Source organism: Hypanus sabinus, chromosome 26, assembly GCF_030144855.1.
Source record: "Hypanus sabinus isolate sHypSab1 chromosome 26, sHypSab1.hap1, whole genome shotgun sequence".
NCBI classification, from domain to species: Eukaryota; Metazoa; Chordata; class Chondrichthyes; order Myliobatiformes; family Dasyatidae; genus Hypanus; species Hypanus sabinus.
The window spans coordinates 27,772,848-27,790,383 of record NC_082731.1 but is presented as its reverse complement, the minus strand read 5'-3'; the positions used below and the strand labels follow the sequence as shown (position 1 = coordinate 27,790,383).

The following is a 17,536-nucleotide window of genomic DNA, read 5'->3' as shown; positions in this document are numbered from 1 at the left end:
ACCGTTTTGGATACTGTCAGTGGGAATGACCTACCAGGGACAAGTTGCAGTGGTCACGTCTCTGGTACCAAGACTGTACCCTCAGCTCAAAAGGGAAAGAGGGAAAAGAGGAGAGCAGTAGTGATAGAGGATTTGATAATTAGGGGGACAGAAAAGAGGTTCTGTGGGAAAGATCGAGAATCTCAGATGGTCTGTTGCCTCCCTGGTGCCAGGGTCTGCGACATCTCAGATCAAGTTCTCAGCATTCTTAAGAGGGAGGGTGAGCAGCTAGAGGTCGTGGTCTATGACGTGGATAGAAAGACGGAGGAGGTCCTGCAAAAAGAGTTTCGGGAGTTAGGTGCAAAGCTGAAGGACAGGACCTCCAGGGTTGCAATCTCAGGATTGCTACCAGTGCCACATACTAGTGAGGCTAGAAATAGGAAGATAATGCAGCTAAATACATGGCTAAGGAGTTGGTGCAGGATGGAGGGCTTCATGTTTCTGGACAATTTGGCCTTGTTCCAGGGAAGGTGGGGCCTGTTCTGATGGGATGGATTGCACTTGAACTGGAGGGTCACTAATATCCTGGTGGGAATGTTTGCTAGTGCTGCTCAAGGGAGTTTAAACTAGATTTGCAGGGGGAGGGGAACCAGAGTGTTAGAGCAGATAGTGAGGTGGAGGAGGACACAGGTCATGCAAGAACTGCAAGTATAGTGGATGGAGTAAAGTCAGATCTAACATATAAAGAGGATTTGAGGAAAGAGAAGCAGAGTAAAGGGTGTAAAGGTAGTAAGGTAGAAGGGCTAAAGTGTGTGTGTTTCAATGCAAGAAGCTTCAGGAACAAAGGTGATGAACTGAGAGCTTAGATACATACATGGAATTATGATCTAGTGGCCATTACAGAGACTTGGCTGGCACCAGGGCAAGAATGGATTCTCAATATTCCTGGATTTCAGTATTTTAAAAGGGATGGGGGGGGGGAAGGGGAGGAGGGGTGGTATTACTGGTCAGGGATACTATTACAGCTACAGAAAGGGTGGGTAATGTAGCAGGATCCTCTTTTGAGTCAGTATGGGTGGAAGTCAGGAACAGGAAGGGAGCAGTTACCCCATTGGGAGTATTCTATAGGCCCCTGATAACAGCAGAGATACCGAGGAGCAGATTAGGAGGCAGATATTGGAAATGTGCAAAAATAACAAGGTTGTTATCATGGGTGGCTTTAACTTCACTAATATTGATTGGCACCTAATTAGTTCCGATGGTTTTAATTGGGCAGAGTTTGCTATGTGTGTCCAGGATGGATTCTTGTCACAGTTGACAGGCTGACTAGGGGGAATGCCATACTGGATCTAGTATTAGGTAACGAACCAGGTCAGGTCACAGATCTCTCAGAGGGTGAGCATCTCGGGGACAGTGATCACCGCTCCCTGGCCTTCAGCATTATCCTGGAAAAGGATAGAATCAGAGAAGACAGGAAAATTTTTAATTGGGGAAATGCAAATTATGAGGCTATAAGGCTAGAACTTGTTGGTGTAATTTGGGATGATGTTTTTCAAGGAAATGTACTATGGGCATATGACCAATGTTTTGGGATCTCTTGCAGGATGTTAGGGATAAATTTGTCCTGGTCAGGAAGATAAAGAATGGTTGGGTGAAGGAACCATGGGTGACAAGTGAAGTGGAAGATCTAGTCAGGTGGAAGAAGGCAGCATACATGAGATTTAGGAAGCAAGGATCAGATGGGGCTATTGAGGAATATAGGATAGCAAGAATGAGAAGAAGGGGCTCAGGAGAGCAAGAAGGGGGTATGAGAAGACCTTGGCGAGTAGGGTAAAGGAAAACCCCAAGGCATTCTTCAATTATGTGAAGAACAAAAGGATGACAGGAGAGAAGGAGAGATCGATTAGAGATAAAGGAGAGATCGATTAGAGATAAAGGTGGGAAGATTAGAGATAAAGGTGGGAAGATGTGCCTGGAGGCTGTGGAAGTGAGCGAGGTCCTCAATGAATACTTCTCTTCGGTATTCACCAATGGGAGTGAAGTTGATGACGGTGAGGGCAATATGAGTGAGGGCAAAGTTCTGAAGCATTTGATATTAAGGGAGAGGAAGTGTTAAAATACATTAGGACAGATAAATGCCCGGGGCCTGATGGAATATTCCCCAGGCTGCTCCACAAGGTGATGGAAGAGATTGCTGAGCCTCTGGCTAGGATCTTTATGTCCTCGTTGTCCACCGGAATGGTACCAGAGGATTGGAGGGAGGCAAATGTTGTCCCCTTGTTCAAAAAAGTTAGTAGGGATTGTCCGGGTAATTATAGACCAGTGAACCTTTCGTCTGTGGTGGGAAAGCTGTTGGAAAAGTTTCTTAGAGATAGGATCTATGGGCATTTAGAGAATCATGGTCTGATCAGGGACAGTCAGCATGGCTTTGTGAGGGGCAGATCATTGTAACAAGCCCGGCAGAGTTCTTTGAGGAGGTGACTAGGCATATAGATGAGGTTAGTGCAGTGGATGTGATCTACATGGATTTTAGTAAGGCATTTGATAAGGTTCCACATGGTAGGCTTATTCAGAGAGTGGCATGGGATCCAGGGAAGTTTGGCCAGGTGGTTTCAGAATTGGCTTGCCTGAAGAAAGCAGAGTGCTGAAGTGGAGGGAGTACATTCGGATTGGAGGATTGTGATTAGTGGTGTCGCAAAAGGATTGATCAGGGACCCCTACTTATCGTGATTTTTATTAACGAGGGATGTGGGGGTAGAAGGGTAGATTGGCAAGTTTGCAGATGACACAAAGGTTGGTGGTGTTGTGGATAGTGTAGAGGATTGTCAAAGATTGCAGAGAGCCATTGATAGGATGCAGGAGTGAGCTGAGAAGTGGCAAGGCAGAGTACAAAGTAAATGGCAGGATACTTGGAAGTGTGGAGGAGCAGAGGGATCTGGGGGTATATGTCCACAGATCCCTGAAAGTTGCCTCACAGGTAGATAGGGTAGTTAAGAAAGCTTATGGGGTGTTAGCTTTCATAAATTGAGTGATAGAGTTTGAGTCACGGCGTAATGGTGCAGCTCTGTAAAACTCTGGTTAGGCCACACTTGGAATACTGTGTCCAGTTCTGGTCGCCTCGCTATAGGAAGGATGTGGAAGCATTGGAAAGGGTACAGAGGAGATTTACCAGGATGCTGCCTGGTTTGGAGAGTATGCATGATGATCAGAGATTAAGGGAGCTAGGGCTTTACTCTTTGGCGAGAAGGAGGATGAGAGGAGACATGATAGAGGTACACAAGATATTAAGAGGAATAGATAGAGTGGATAGCCAGTACCTTTTCCCCAGGGCACCACTACATAATGCAAGAGGACATGGCTTTAAGGTAAAGGGTGATAAGTTCAAATGGGATAATAGAGGAAGGTTTTTCACTCAGAGAGTGGTCTGTGCATGGAATGCACTGCCTAAGTCTGTGGTGGAGGCAGATACACTAGTGAAATTTAAGAGACTGTTAGACAGATATATGGAGGAATTTAAGGTGACAGATATTTTGGAGGCAGAGTTTAAGGGTCGGCACAACATTGTGGACTGACGGGCCTATACTGTGCTGTACTATTCTATGTTTTATATCTGTCCACTGACTGGTGTCTCTCATTCTCTCTCGCTGGGATTCTGTGTGTTTCAATTTACACAAACTGTTCATCGCTGAAATTGATGAATCGAGCAGAGTGTGACAGATCTTTAATCCGGATCTGGTCACTGCCGCTGACCTGCCGCCTGTTGCAGAGACAAACATCTTTTGGGGAATTGAAATCGCTGCTGTGGGCGGGGACAGGAAGCTGCGCCTTTGGTTTCAGTGTGTGAGAGCCTGTTCAAACCGCGGCTCCCTCTCTCACTCACAGCCCACGTCCCTATTTAAACAGCGCTCACTGCGGCTCCGGACAAAGTCGGCCTGAGCTGAAGCCGCCGATCTCAACAGTGTCCAAGTCCGGCTCAGTGTTCAGGGCGATGGGGGTCGTTCCGTATCTCTGTCTCCTCCTGTCTTCTCTGGCAGGTGGGTGTCCCGCGGCTTGTCGCCCTCCCGGGACCGGCTGTTTCTCCGAGGCTTTGAGAACCTCTGTCCGCGGAACATTTTAATTTTTTCTCTTTTTTTATTGACAGGCGTGCTGTCCGATGTCGTGCTGACACAGCCCAAGTCAGCGGTGGTAAAGCCCGGACAGTCCCACAGACTGACCTGTGAGGTCAGTGGGTTCAGCCTCAGCAGTTATCGCATGCACTGGGTGAAACAGGTCCCCGGGAAAGGGCTGGAGTGGGTGATGGTGATAGACTCTAATAGTCTCAAATACTACGCGCCTGGAGTCCAGAGCCGCTTCACCGCTTCCAAGGACAGCAGCACCGTCTATCTGCAAATGAACAGCCTGAGACTGGACGACACGGCCACCTATTACTGTGCGAGAGATGACAGCAGGGGCACAGTGTGAGAAACGGCGCCTCCTTCCATACACCAATTTACAGCAATCAAACTCTTTAAATCGTGCTCTTTGAGCGCTTCTACCGGCCTTTGCACCAGGACCCGTGAATATCAATCAGATCCCGAGTGGATAATCTGGGAGTGGGAACAAGTTCCACTGGAGAAGTGTCCAGAAGGGAACGGGACCACCGAGGAGGAGCTGTCAGTGGAAGCCCAGTGAAAAGTCCCGGTGGGTTATATCATCTCCACTTCAGGACTGGGGTGGCCGAGATTGAGACCCGCTGTGTGGGACACCCGGACACAAAGGGAGGGTTTAATAAATCCGCCGGCCGGCTCTGGGATCCACTGGATTTCGAGCTGGATGTGATGAAAGCGGTTTGTGACCTGCGGTGAAGCATTGTGACTACGACCTTGACTACTGGGGCGGAGGAACCTCGCTGACAGTGACTTCAGGTGAGACCAACTTCTCAATTGTATCTTCACGCACTAATATTTTATTTATTTACGGTTTTGGCGAATTCTGTGATTTAACTGAAATCAGTGAGATATTTAGAGCGAGTACATGAATCTCCCCGAACCGGCGGGTTTCTCTAGAGCCCAGTAACAGTACAAGGGTACATCCCCCATCCCACCAGTGAACTGTCCACAGACCGGGAACAGGCTCAGGGGAATGGGGTCGGATCTTGTCACCAGACTGTGCCTTGACACCGGCCGGTTGTGCTGAGTGAGCTCAGTGTTTGGTTCAAGTCTGGCTTCTGATCCTCAGCACCAACTGAAGCCACGTTCAGGGGCTGAGCGTTTCAGTGCAGTTGAACTCGCTCCCTGTCAGTGACAACAATGGATCTGTTCCGTGTCAAGTTATTGGGATCGGGTTTTACTGTCGGCTGCTTTCATGTTGAAGGTAATGGGATTGAGACATAATCTGAGGGAATGGTTACACATGTATGATCTGGTTGATGGCTCAATATCCCCAGGGTACAGGTGGGTGTCAGTCCCATCATGTAATGTCCGGCCTGAGGTCCGTCCCGGGATACAGCAAAAGTATCGGCGATAACCCAGGATTAATTGATGGGATTAAGGTTTTAGTTTTATTCCCCGATGGGTGAGGAGGTGAGGTATGGTGGGGAAGAATTTTGGAGTGAGAAGGCAGTGGGGAAGTGGTGCAGGAAAGGTAAGGCAGGGAATTGAAATCACAATTCCATCACACATTCCGGGCAGCCTTGCATTGGTGGGTGGGGGAGCGGGGAGTGGTGCAGGTGGGGTGGTGAGGGAAGCGTTCAAGTCAATAATATGTAATAGGCGAGGATTTAAGGGAAGGTTTGTTGATGAACGTTTGTGATCTGGAATACACTGCCTGAATGATGGTGATGGCCAATAGTGAGTGTAGAGAGGGAACAGGAGATCCGCCTTTTGTAGGGATACAGGGAAGAGCAGAGAGACCAATGGGTTTATTGGGTTTGCTCAGCTAATGCGAAGCACAGACACTATCGGATGAATGGTCTCACTCTCTGCTCTGTCATTCACTGGAATCAGTACTTATCTTGTAAATCTGGGAAATTCTTCCTCAAAGGGATTCCAACAATCACCCCAGAGTACACAGATCCTGAGTTAAATGCAGATTACAGCTCCCATGTCCAGTCCTGGCAGCCGCAGATTAGATACAAAGATCCTTCTGCACTGTCCCATCCCTCCCAGGGCGGAGGCAGCAGAGGTTAGACGCTCACGGGACACGAGTTGAACTTCACTGTTCAAGTGAACTGCTTATTCTCAGTTTACAGACGGAGCAACTGCTCTAATTTGTTGCTCTCCTCCAACCCCCGACTGGGTTTGTTTTACAAGTGTTTTCCTACATTAACCAGTGTTGCTGGTGATTCAGTGAAAGTGGTTGCGAGATAAAGTGCTGACGTTTACAGACACCTTTCATGGTGTCCCCGAGCTCTTCACAGGCAATGAAGTAGTTTCAAAGTCCAGTCCTGTTGTAGAGTCGGGAATGTGGAGCCACTCTGCACACAGCAGAATCCACAAACTGCAAGGTGAGAACGATCAGACAGTCTGTTCTGGAGATGTTATTGAAGGAGAAATATTGTCCAGGACACCGAGGACACAGTGATCCAATGGACAGGCACAAGGTTGGATTCGGAGTGCTGGGAAACAGGGCAGTACATCAAAGCAGATGAGTAGTGCAGAGGGATGGATGAACAGTCCACGGATACCACCACAACAAAACTGACAAATCTAAACTCAGTTCATCATAATCTGCAACAGATTTGGATCTGTAATCAGATTTGTAGCATCTTAATAATTGGAATTGTTTATAAATATAGTCATTAGTAATGATGACCCTTCAGTTTTACTGATGTCCCTCAGGGAAGGAGATCTCTCATCCTAACCCTTCGAGCCTATTTATGACTCCTGACCCATCAATGTGTTTGTCTTCAAATGCCCTCTGAATGGCAGCTCAGATGTGTAATTCATTCAGACTTTACCAGCAAAGCCCAGATCCCAAAGGATGAATAAATAAAATTGCCCACCGGTTGTTCATACAACCTGATGTTCAATCCACTTACCACAATACAGACTAAAATTAGACAGTCTCCCCCGATCAACTGATTCAACATAAATCATTTTGTATAAATACCCAAGTGTCATTTCATTGCAAATGTCTTCTGAACTGATCCAGCAAGATCCAGTTCCCCTCTTCACCCCAGCACCCTGCTGTCAGTTTGATGGGTGTTTTTATAAAGACCCAGAGGAACACTGATCCAGACAGAACTGTACTTACCACCTGCTGGTCCCAGGATGTAAAAGATCCTCAGCTGCAAATCTCACCGACTGACATTATTGTGCCTCCTGCACTGCCAACACTGAGCAGCTCAGGGAACATCTGTGGGGTGAGAAACAGAGTTAATGTTTCACATCAGTGACCCTTCACCAGACTGTCAGTCTGATTTCTGGCAGCTATGCTGTTTCCAGTTTTATTTTACTGAATTTGTTTTGATGAAGACAATGTGTTTTTCATTGACTTCGACAAGCCCAGAACATCCCAGAGCCTTTCCCAACCCAGCAAGTACTTCTGCAGTGTGTCACTTCATATGCGGGACTAAACTCCAACTTGTCTACATCTTGTTCACACAAACTGAACTACAACATGACAATCTAGTCTATTTGGATGATGTTAAAAGGGAATGTTTGGGTGATGTTAGCTTACAATTCCTAAAGTTCCCCACCACTGGGAAATCCTAATTTGAAATCTGAAAGTTCAAACTAAAATTTATTATCAGAGTACATACATGAGCTCTGAATTACAGCGAACTGAAAAGCTTGAGCATATAGACATTAAGAAAGAGAATGTGCTGGAGGTCTTGGAACACATCAAGTTAGATAGGTCACCGGGACCAGACGAAATATTCCCAAGGTTAATTTGGAAAGTGAGGGAGGAGATTGCTGAGCCTTTGGCAATGATCTTTGCAACATCAATGGGGACGGGAGTGGCTCCGGAGGATTGGAAGGTTGCAGATAGAAACATAGAAATATAGAAAACCTACAGCACAATACAAGCCCTTCGGCTCACAAAGTTGTACCGAGCATGTCCCTACCTTAGAAATTACTAGGCTTACCCATACCCCTCTATTTTTCTAAGCTCCATGTACCTATCCAAAATTCTCTTAAAAGTGTTACAGATTCAGCAACAATAAATGTATGAGTGAAGCAGGGTTTTTTTTTATAACAAATAACACATTTATTAAACACTGAAAAACAAACCCGCAAAAGTAAGCAAACCACTCACGTAACCGGAAATCAGCTGCTGTGTGGCAGCTTAAACAGTTCTTAAAGCAATGAAGCTTAAACAGTTCTTAAAGCGATGTAGCAAAAACAGTTCTTCAAAGTCGTACTGCAAAAGTTCAAAATGCTCACAGTCCATTTAAGGGAGAGACTTTTTAAGACGATTTAAATTCTCTTTCACGTCATGTTGTTGCGATTCCCAGTTGAACTATACTTTTCCCATGGAGAATTTACGAAGATGGAAAATGCAACGGCTTAAAGGCACTGACGTTTCCTTTACAAAACTGTTCCCAATCCTTGCTGCTATTCACAGGGATTAACACGGGGACAGTCAACAAATTCCTTCCGAATGAGGATCAAACAAGGTTGAACCTGTTTCACTGTTGAGAACGACTTTCCTCGATCTTTTAACTCCCGAACTCTGATCTTCACTCTCCACTGATTTTTAACTAGCAATATTATAAAGAAACTGCTGGCAATGGCCTTTTAAACTTTAGGCATTAAATAAAACTCCATTTTTCAACACTGCATCATAACATTAAATCATGCAGTGGCATGAAGTCAACATGGCAAATCCAGCCATGAACTGCCCCTCCTCACAGGGAGGGGTCCTCCTTTTATACCCTGTAAAAAAAACCTGTCACATGACCTCTACTGGCGGGAAAATGATGTCACTCCACCATAACAAGACCATTACCACAAGTCCAGTATAGCTTCAACGCCTGTCACGTGACAAGTACACCACTGTCGCATGTCACGGGTACGTAACAAAAGACCCCATCATATCCACCTTCACCACTGTTGTCGGCAGCTCATTCCATGCACTCACCACTCTCGGAGTAAAAAATTTACCCCTGACATCTCCTCTGTACCTACTCCCCAGTACTTTAAACCTATAATCTCTTACGGCAACCATTTCAGTCCTGGGAAAAAGCCTCTGACTATCCACATGATCAATGCCTCTCATTGATGTTGTTCCCTTGTTCAAGAAAGGGATTAGAGATAGCCCAGGTAATTATAGACCCGTGAGTCTAACCTCAGTGGTTGGTCAGTTGATGGAGAAGATCCTGAGAGGCAGGATTTATGAACATTTGGAGAGGCATAATATGATATGGAATAGTCAGCATGGCATGATCAAAGGCAGGTCATGTCTTTCCAGTTGAGCCTGATTGAATTTTTTGAAGAGGTGGCCAAACACATTGATGAAGGTAGAGCAGTAGCTATAATGTATATGGATTTTTGCAAGGCATTTGATAAAGTACCCCATGCAAGGTTTATTGGGAAATTTAGGCAGCATGGAATCCAAGGGGACATTTCTCTGTGGATCCAGAAATGGTTTGCACACAAAATGCAAAAAGTGGTTGTAGATGGGTTATATTCCTCATGGAGGTTGGTGAGCAGTGGTGTGTCTCGGGGATCTCTTCTGGGATCCTTTCTCTTCGTGATTTTTATAAATGACCTGGATGAGGAAGTGGAGAGATAGGTGAGTAAATTTGCTGATGACACAAAGGTTAGGAGTATTATGGATAGTGTGGAAGGCTGTCAGAGTTTACGGTGGGACAACGATCGGATGCAAAACTGTGCTGCGAAGCGGTAGATAGAGTTCATCCCAGATAAGTGTGATGTGGTTCATTTTGATAGCTCAAATGTAATAGCAGAATATAGTATTAATGGTAAGACTTGGAAGTGTGGAGGATCAGAGGGATCTTGGGGTCTGAGACCATAGGACACTCAAAGCAGCTGTGCTGTACTACTATGTAGTTAAGAAAGCATATGGTGTATTGGCCTTCATCAACAATGTGAATGAGTTCAAGAGCTGAGAGTTAATGTTACAGTTATATAGGCCCATGGTCAGATCCCACTTGGAGTACTGTGCTCAGTTCTGGTCAGCACACTACAGGAAGGATGTGGAAACTATAGAAAGGGTGCAGAGAAGATCTACAATGATGTTGCCTGGATTGGCAAACATGCCTTATTTGAATAGATTGAGTGAACTTAGCCTTTTTCCTTGGGCAGCAGAGAAAGAGGTGACCTAATAGGTGTATAAGATGATGAGAGGCATTGATCATGTGGATAGTCAGAGGCTTTTTCCCAGGCCTGAAATGGCTAACACAAGAGGACATAGTTTTAAGGCGCTTGGAAGTAGGTACAGAGGAAACACAGTTTTAAGTGCCTGGAAGTAGGTACAGAGGAGATATCTGTTATTTATGCAGTGAGCGCTGAGTGTCTGGAATGGGCTGCCAGCGACAATGGTGGAGGTGGATACAGTGGGGTTTTTAAAGAGGCTCCTATCTAGGTACATGGAGCTTAGATAAGCAGAGGGATATGCGCGATGTTGCCTCTAATTTTTAGTAGTCAGTGTGCACAGAAATTTGATGTCGTGCAAATTTTTTTCCCGTGACAAAAGCATGTGCACACTAAATGTATACATGGCACAGTTTTTGTAGGTTTACAAAATACTTGACATAAAACTGCACAGAATAACAACAAAATAACATACATATTTAAGTCACTCTGTTATTTTTTCTCTCTCCTGTATTTGGCATTTACACATTCTTTATAAACTCTATCTAGACTAATAGAACTTCCATCCAATTGATAGCTTTTGATTCTCATTAACATATCAAAATGCCATTCACCTAAACGGTTTGCTTTTGAGTTGAGTCATTAGGCTAAAACCTAGCTCGCAGCCTGCACTAGATGCAATAAAGGAACCCCATTGTCCATCAGCTGTGCAAGGTTGCAAAACTGTTCATTTTGAAGTACAAATCATACCATTTGAGCAAAGTTTGAAATCAGTTTGGATTTAATTTTTTCTTGCACGGGAAATTTGAAATCATTAAACTAACTATTACAGTATTTTCAGCTAGAAAATCATGATATTTTAGACATGAGGCATTAATTTGTTCATTGTCAAATATGAAGTCACAATCTGCAATTGTGGAGAAAGCAAAAGCTGAGCATTCTTGTACCTCATCTTCAGGAAACCTTTCTTCTAAATGAACACAAAGACTATTTATAAAAGTCAGCAGCGAACTTGTACCTACTGTGCTATTTTCTTCATTGTTGGCTTAGCACTTTAACTTTGACACTCCACAAAACATTTTCTCCCCGAAACTGCTTTCTTATCTTGTTAATTTTGCCTCGTGCGAAACGAAGTGAATCAATCGGGGTCAGGCCACTCTTTTGCAGAACCTTGCACAGAGCAGCCAGTTCATCAAAGACGTCAATTAAAACCTGTAAAGCGACTTTGTGCGTGATGTTTATCAATTTCTTGTGACAGTGTTTAGCCACAGGGTGATTTGACTGATCTTCTTCAAAATATGTGATCAGTGCCTCATAATATTTTATTATTGCCTGCAATGCAAAGTATCTAGATAACCTTCTGATTTCATTAAGTGGTCTGAAAGCAACAGCATCATTTTCAGAGGCCACTGCAATTTCTTTAAATTTGCATTTTTAACTGCAGATCGAGAAAACATTGTAGAGAATGTTCTCATCAAAGTTTCAAAGTCTCTAATTAACTTGACTTCTTTCCATGCACAACAAATCCGCAGATCTTTATGGTGTGGTACACAGTGTTGCTGAACTAAGTATGGAATGTCCTGGTTAAGTCTTGCTGCAACACCGTTAAGTCTGTCCAACGTTACTGACACTCCATCAGACGTAAACATCACCATTTTATCAAGGTCTTCTCTTCATAAAGCTACTTGATCGCTGAAACAATAGAAGAAACATCACATGCCTGCAGCTGAACTATTCTGCCAAAAAATGTTTTATAAACAGCACAATCTTTAGACCTGAATTTGAAGTACAGAATGAGACATTTGTTGACAGATGTGACCGTGGTTTCATCAACTGCTAATGTGCAAAAATCCGCTGATGCTATTCCTTCAAACATGTTCTTCTGAACAATATCGTTGATAGTCCCTAGAAACTCAAATGCATAATTTTTGCTTCGCCAGTTGTCTGGGAGTTGAACATACTTTTCCATATCTTTATTAATGTGTTGAACTGAATGTAAAGACTTATTCATTTTAACAGCTAACAACACACTGTCAATAAGAACTTTGACCTCCTCTGGGTTTCATCGCTTTCGTGCTTGCGTGTCTGCACTCAGCCGTAACATGCGTAGCACTCCTGTAAAGGGTAATGACGAGTTCTGCTGCCTGAGCTTTCGTACACCGTCCAAAGGCAAGTTACTTGCCAAATAGTGCTTCAAAATGTCAAGTTTCCAAATATCATCCCAGTTCTTTCCAGTAGCAAATTCTCCAGCAACTTTCGCATCATGACAATACAAACAGATAACTCCAGTTTCCGAATCATACATAAATATATCTCACAAGAAGTCTACTATCTTTTGCAAGATTTTCCATTCAAAGGCATTGGTGTTCCCATTCCAGGCTGTAATGCAGCCAGTCAATACACCTTCCACTACACATCTATAGAAGTTTATCAAGGTTTTTGATGTCATGCTGAATCTCCACACTCCTAAGGAAGTAGAGGCACTGTTGTGTTTCCTTTGCAATTACATTTATATGATGGGTCCAGGACAGGTCCTCTGAGATACTGACACCCTGGAATTTAAAGTTACTGACTGTGCAGTAGATGAATAGAAAGACGCAGATTATTGATTGTCCTGATGGTCCCAGGTCTTTGATCCCCTCACTTCCTTGCTGTCAAGGGTTGACGCTGATAAACAGCAGCAAGGTTCAATAGACAATAGGTGCAGGTGTAGGCCATTTGGCCCTTCGAGCCAGCACTGCCATTCACTGTGATCATGTATGATCATCCACAATCAGTAATCCATTCCTGCCTTCTCCCCATATCCTTTGACTCTGCTATTTAACTCTTTCTTGAAAGCATCCAGAGAATTGGATGCCTTCTGAGGCAGAGCATTCCACAGATCCACAACTCTTTGGGTGAAAAAGTTTTTCCTCAACTCTGTTCTAAATGGCCTACCCCTTATTCTTAAACTGACCTCTGGTTCTGGACTCCTCCAACATCGGGAACATGTTTCCTGCCTCTAGCATGTCCAATCCCTTAATAATCTTATATGTTTCAACCAGATCCCCTCTCATCCTTCTAAATTCCAGTGTATACAAGCCCAGTTGCTCTAAACTTTCAGCATCCCGAGAATTAACCTCGTGAACCTACACTGCACTACCTCAATAGCACAAATGTCCTTCCTCAAATTTGGAGACCAAAACCGCACACAATGCTCCAGGTGTGGTCTCACCAGGGACCTGAACAACTGCAGAAGGACTTTGTCCCTATACTCAACTCCCCTTGTTATGAAGGCCAACATGCCATTAGCTTTCTTCACTGCCTGAGGTACTTGCATGCATACTGATGACATTGTTCTTCCCCTTTTCCTAACTTGACACCTTTCAGATAGTAATCTGCTTTCCTGTTCTTGCCACTAAAGTGGATAACCTCACATTTATCCACATTAAACTGCATCTGCCATTCATCTACCCACTCACCCAACCTGTCCAAGTCAGCCTGCATTCTCATAACATCCTCCTCACATTTCACACTGTCACCCAGCTTTGTGTCATCAGCAAATTTGATAATGTTACTTTTAATTCCTTCTTCTAAATCATTAATGTATATTGTAAATAGCTGTGGTCCCAGCACTGAGCCTTGCAGTACCCCACTGGTCACTGCCTTGCCATTCTGAAAGGGACCTGTTAATCCCTACTGTTTGTTTCCTGCCTGCCAACCACTTTTCTATCCATGTGAGTACCCTGCCTCTAATACCATGTGCTCTAATTTTGCCCACTAATCTCCTATGTAGGACCTTATCAAAGTCTTTCTGACAATCCATGTACACTACATCCACTGGCTCTCCCTTGTACATTTTCATAGCCACATCCTCAAAAAACTCCAGAAGATTAGTCAAGCATGATTTCCCCTTCGTAGATCCATGCTGACTTGGACCGATTGTGTTACTGTTATCCAAATGTGCTGCTATTTCTTCTTTTATAATTGAATCCAGCATCTTCCCTACCACTGATGTCAGGCTAACTGGTCTATAATTCCCTGTTTTCTCTCTCCCTCCTTTCTTAAAAAGTGGGATAACATTAGCTACCCTCCAATCCACAGGAACTGATCTTGAATCTATAGAACATTGGAAAATGATTACCAATGCTTCCACGATTTCTAGAGCCACCTACTTAAGTACCCTGGGATGCAGACCATCAGGCCCTGGGGATTTATCAGCCTTCATTCCCATCTGTCTTCCCAACTCCACTTCCTGCCTAATGTGAATTTCCTTCTGTTATCCTAGGTCCTCCGGCTATTATTACATCTGGGAGATTGTTTATGTCTTCCCTAGTGAAGACAGATCAAAAGTACCTGTTCAACTCATCTGCCATTTCCTTGTTCCCCAAAATAAATTCTCCCATTTCTGTCTTCAAGAGCCAAACTTTGGTCTTAACTATTTTTTTCCCTCTTCACATGCCTAAAGAAGCTTTTTCTATCCTCCTTTATATTCTTGGCTAGCTTACCTTTGTACCTCATCTTTTCTCCGCATATTGCCTTTTTAGTTATCTTCTGTTGCTCTTTAAAAGTTTCCCAATCCTCTGGCTTCCCACTCATCTTTGCTACGTTATACTTCTTCTCTTTTATTTTTGTACTGTCCTCGACTTCCCTTGTCAGCCATGGTCGTTCCTTACTCCCCTTAGAATCTTTCTTCTATTTGCAGTGAACTGATCCTGTACCATCTGTATTATTCCCAGAAATACCTGCCATTGTTGTTCCACTGTCATCCCTGCGAGGGTATCCTTCCAGTCAACTTTGGCCAGCTCCATAGTCCCCTTTGTTCAACTGTAATATTGACACTTCCGATTTTCCCTTGTCCCTCTCAAATTGTAGATTAAAACTTATCATATTATGGTCACTACCTCATAATGGCTCCTTTACCTCGAGTTCCCTTATCAAATCTGCTTCATTACACAACAGTAAATCCAGAATTGCCTTCTCCCTGGTAGGCTCCAATACAAGCTGCTCTAAGAATCAATCTTGGAGACACTCCACAAACTCCCTTTCTTGGTGTCCAGTACCAACCTGTTTTCCCAGTCTACCTGCATGTTGAAATCCCTCCATAACAACTGTAGCATTACCTTTGCAATGTGCCAATTTTAACTCTTGATTCAACTTGCACCCCATATCCAGGCTACTGTTTGAGGGGCTGTAGGTAACTCCCATTAGGGTCTTTTTGCCCTTACAATATCTGAGTTCTATCCAAACTGACTCTACGTCTCCTGATTCTATGTCACTTCTCACAAGGGACTGAATTTCATTCCTCAATAGAGTGACCCCACCCCCTCTGCCTACCTGTCTGTCCTTTCGATATGATGTACACCTTTGAGTATTCATTTCCCAGCCTTGGTCCTCTTGCAGCCATGTCTCTGTTATTCCTACGACATCATACTTGCCAATTTCCAACTGAGCCTCAAGCTCATCCACTTTATTTCTTATACTTCGGTCATTCATATATAAAACTTTTAATCCATTACTCCCCTCACATTTCACATCGATTCCTATTGCACTTGGCCATACGCTCTGATCCCTTCCTGAGCTTTCTGCCCCTTTAATTCTGTTGTCTTTCTTAACTTTTCTTATTCTCTCTTTCCCTTTAACTCCATCCTTATATTTCCAGTTTGCCTCCTCTCCCCCCCCCCCCACTACTTAGTTTAAACACACCTCAGACCACAGCTGACCATCCCTTTCCCCTGCTGCTCAATACAAGGGAAACTGAAGATACTGTGGTTTGAATGGTGCTGGCTGTAGCTGGCATTCCCGAAGTGAACCATTTACCAGTGTCTAGCCACTTACACTGGAGTCAGTCTCACAGTTCCACAGACCACTGTGCCCCGGGATTTACTGAGTGACAGATGCCACCAGAACTGTCACCACACTCCACCACATGACACGGGGCCTTGCTGGAGTTGCCAGGATTAAGCTGGGGATTCCACCTCAATGATTCCCTCGCAGACTAGACTTGTCAAAGGATCACAGTCACCATTCATCTCAGTGCGATTCTCGGCCTGGTGTGTTGGGAAGGCATTTGGCTTGTAATTTCCACAGGCTCAGTGTGGTTGAAGTTCTTCCTCAGTTGCATGGGTTGAATTTTGAGGCGGTGTCAGATGCATCAAGGAGTGCAGAGGGTGGATCAGAAGTGCGGAAGACTTCGGAGTCCTCGTGCGAGTCTCCCAGAAGGTGAATTTACAGGTGGAGTCTGTGGTAAAGAAGGCAAACGCAATGTTGGCATCGACTTCACATCGGACATTGGATGAGTACGGTTCTGGGTGGGGTGTTGGGGCACACTTGTGACTGTGGGCTCAAGCCTCCACTGTGAGACTGACCCATAGCCTCTAAGCTCAGTGACACAGATTCCCAGCTGGGTTTTGAAGTGCTGAGAGTTTTGATTAATGGGGTGAATAATTTTGGAAATTACTAGTTTATACAGGTCCACAGTCCCTTATCCGAAACCCTTGGGGCCAGTTGCATTTTGGAATTCAGAATTTTTTGAATTTCAGAATCCCTCCTTGTTGGTTCCATGACCCCCCCACGGATACCAAAAAACATGTATGCTCAAGAAACTTATTTAACCTGTCCCAGTGCGTGTGGACTTTAGGACCCAGTGGGGCTCTGGACCTATGCACATCCTCCTGTGTACTTTAAATTATCTCTAGATTACTTATAATACATAATACAATGTAAATGCTATGTAAATAGTTGTTATACTGTATTGCTTAGGGAATAATGATATTATTTCCAACAAAATCATTCAATAAAACATAAAAATATACAGCTTCAAATGATCCAAATCAAACACATGGTAGATGACTTATTGGGATAAATGTAGAATGTTACTGTCACTATAAAAACTCAGTAACTTGTCTTCCTGTTTCTTTAAATCATATACAGTGGTAATTCCGACACCATATTCCTCAGTAAGATGCCACACAGACACAACATGATTAAGCTTCTGCAATCACTCCACTTTCTGCTTTATTGATAATGATAGATGCTTCCTTCTCTTTTTCTCATTATTACCCATAGGGGTATCTGCAGGTCTTTTTGATATTTTCACAGTGAAATTAAACACAAAGTCAACAGTGAACACAAAATATCAGCGAACAGCAAATGTACGTGTAACCAGTACGAGCGCTAAGCCACAACTGACATCTGGTGGCCTCTGCTACTGCTGCCACTTCACACCAGAGTGATGTCAGCTGTTGGCAAAAAAAAACTTCAGTTTTCAGAGCTTTTTGGATTTCAGAATTACGGATAAGGGATTGTGGACCTGTATA

At 44.0% G+C, this 17,536-nt stretch overlaps 1 protein-coding gene across 1 annotated transcript in view; it reads left to right on the top strand.

Moving 5' to 3' along the window:
- Positions 1 to 3,796: 3,796 nt before the first annotated feature.
- Positions 3,797 to 17,536, top strand: part of LOC132381349 (immunoglobulin gamma-1 heavy chain-like) — a 45,637-nt gene continuing 31,897 nt past the window's right edge. The window contains 3 exon segments of the mRNA XM_059950719.1: positions 3,797 to 4,013; positions 4,121 to 4,434; positions 4,826 to 4,883. Of these exon segments, the coding sequence (XP_059806702.1) occupies positions 3,968 to 4,013; positions 4,121 to 4,434; positions 4,826 to 4,883 (418 nt within the window). The 5' untranslated portion in view covers positions 3,797 to 3,967.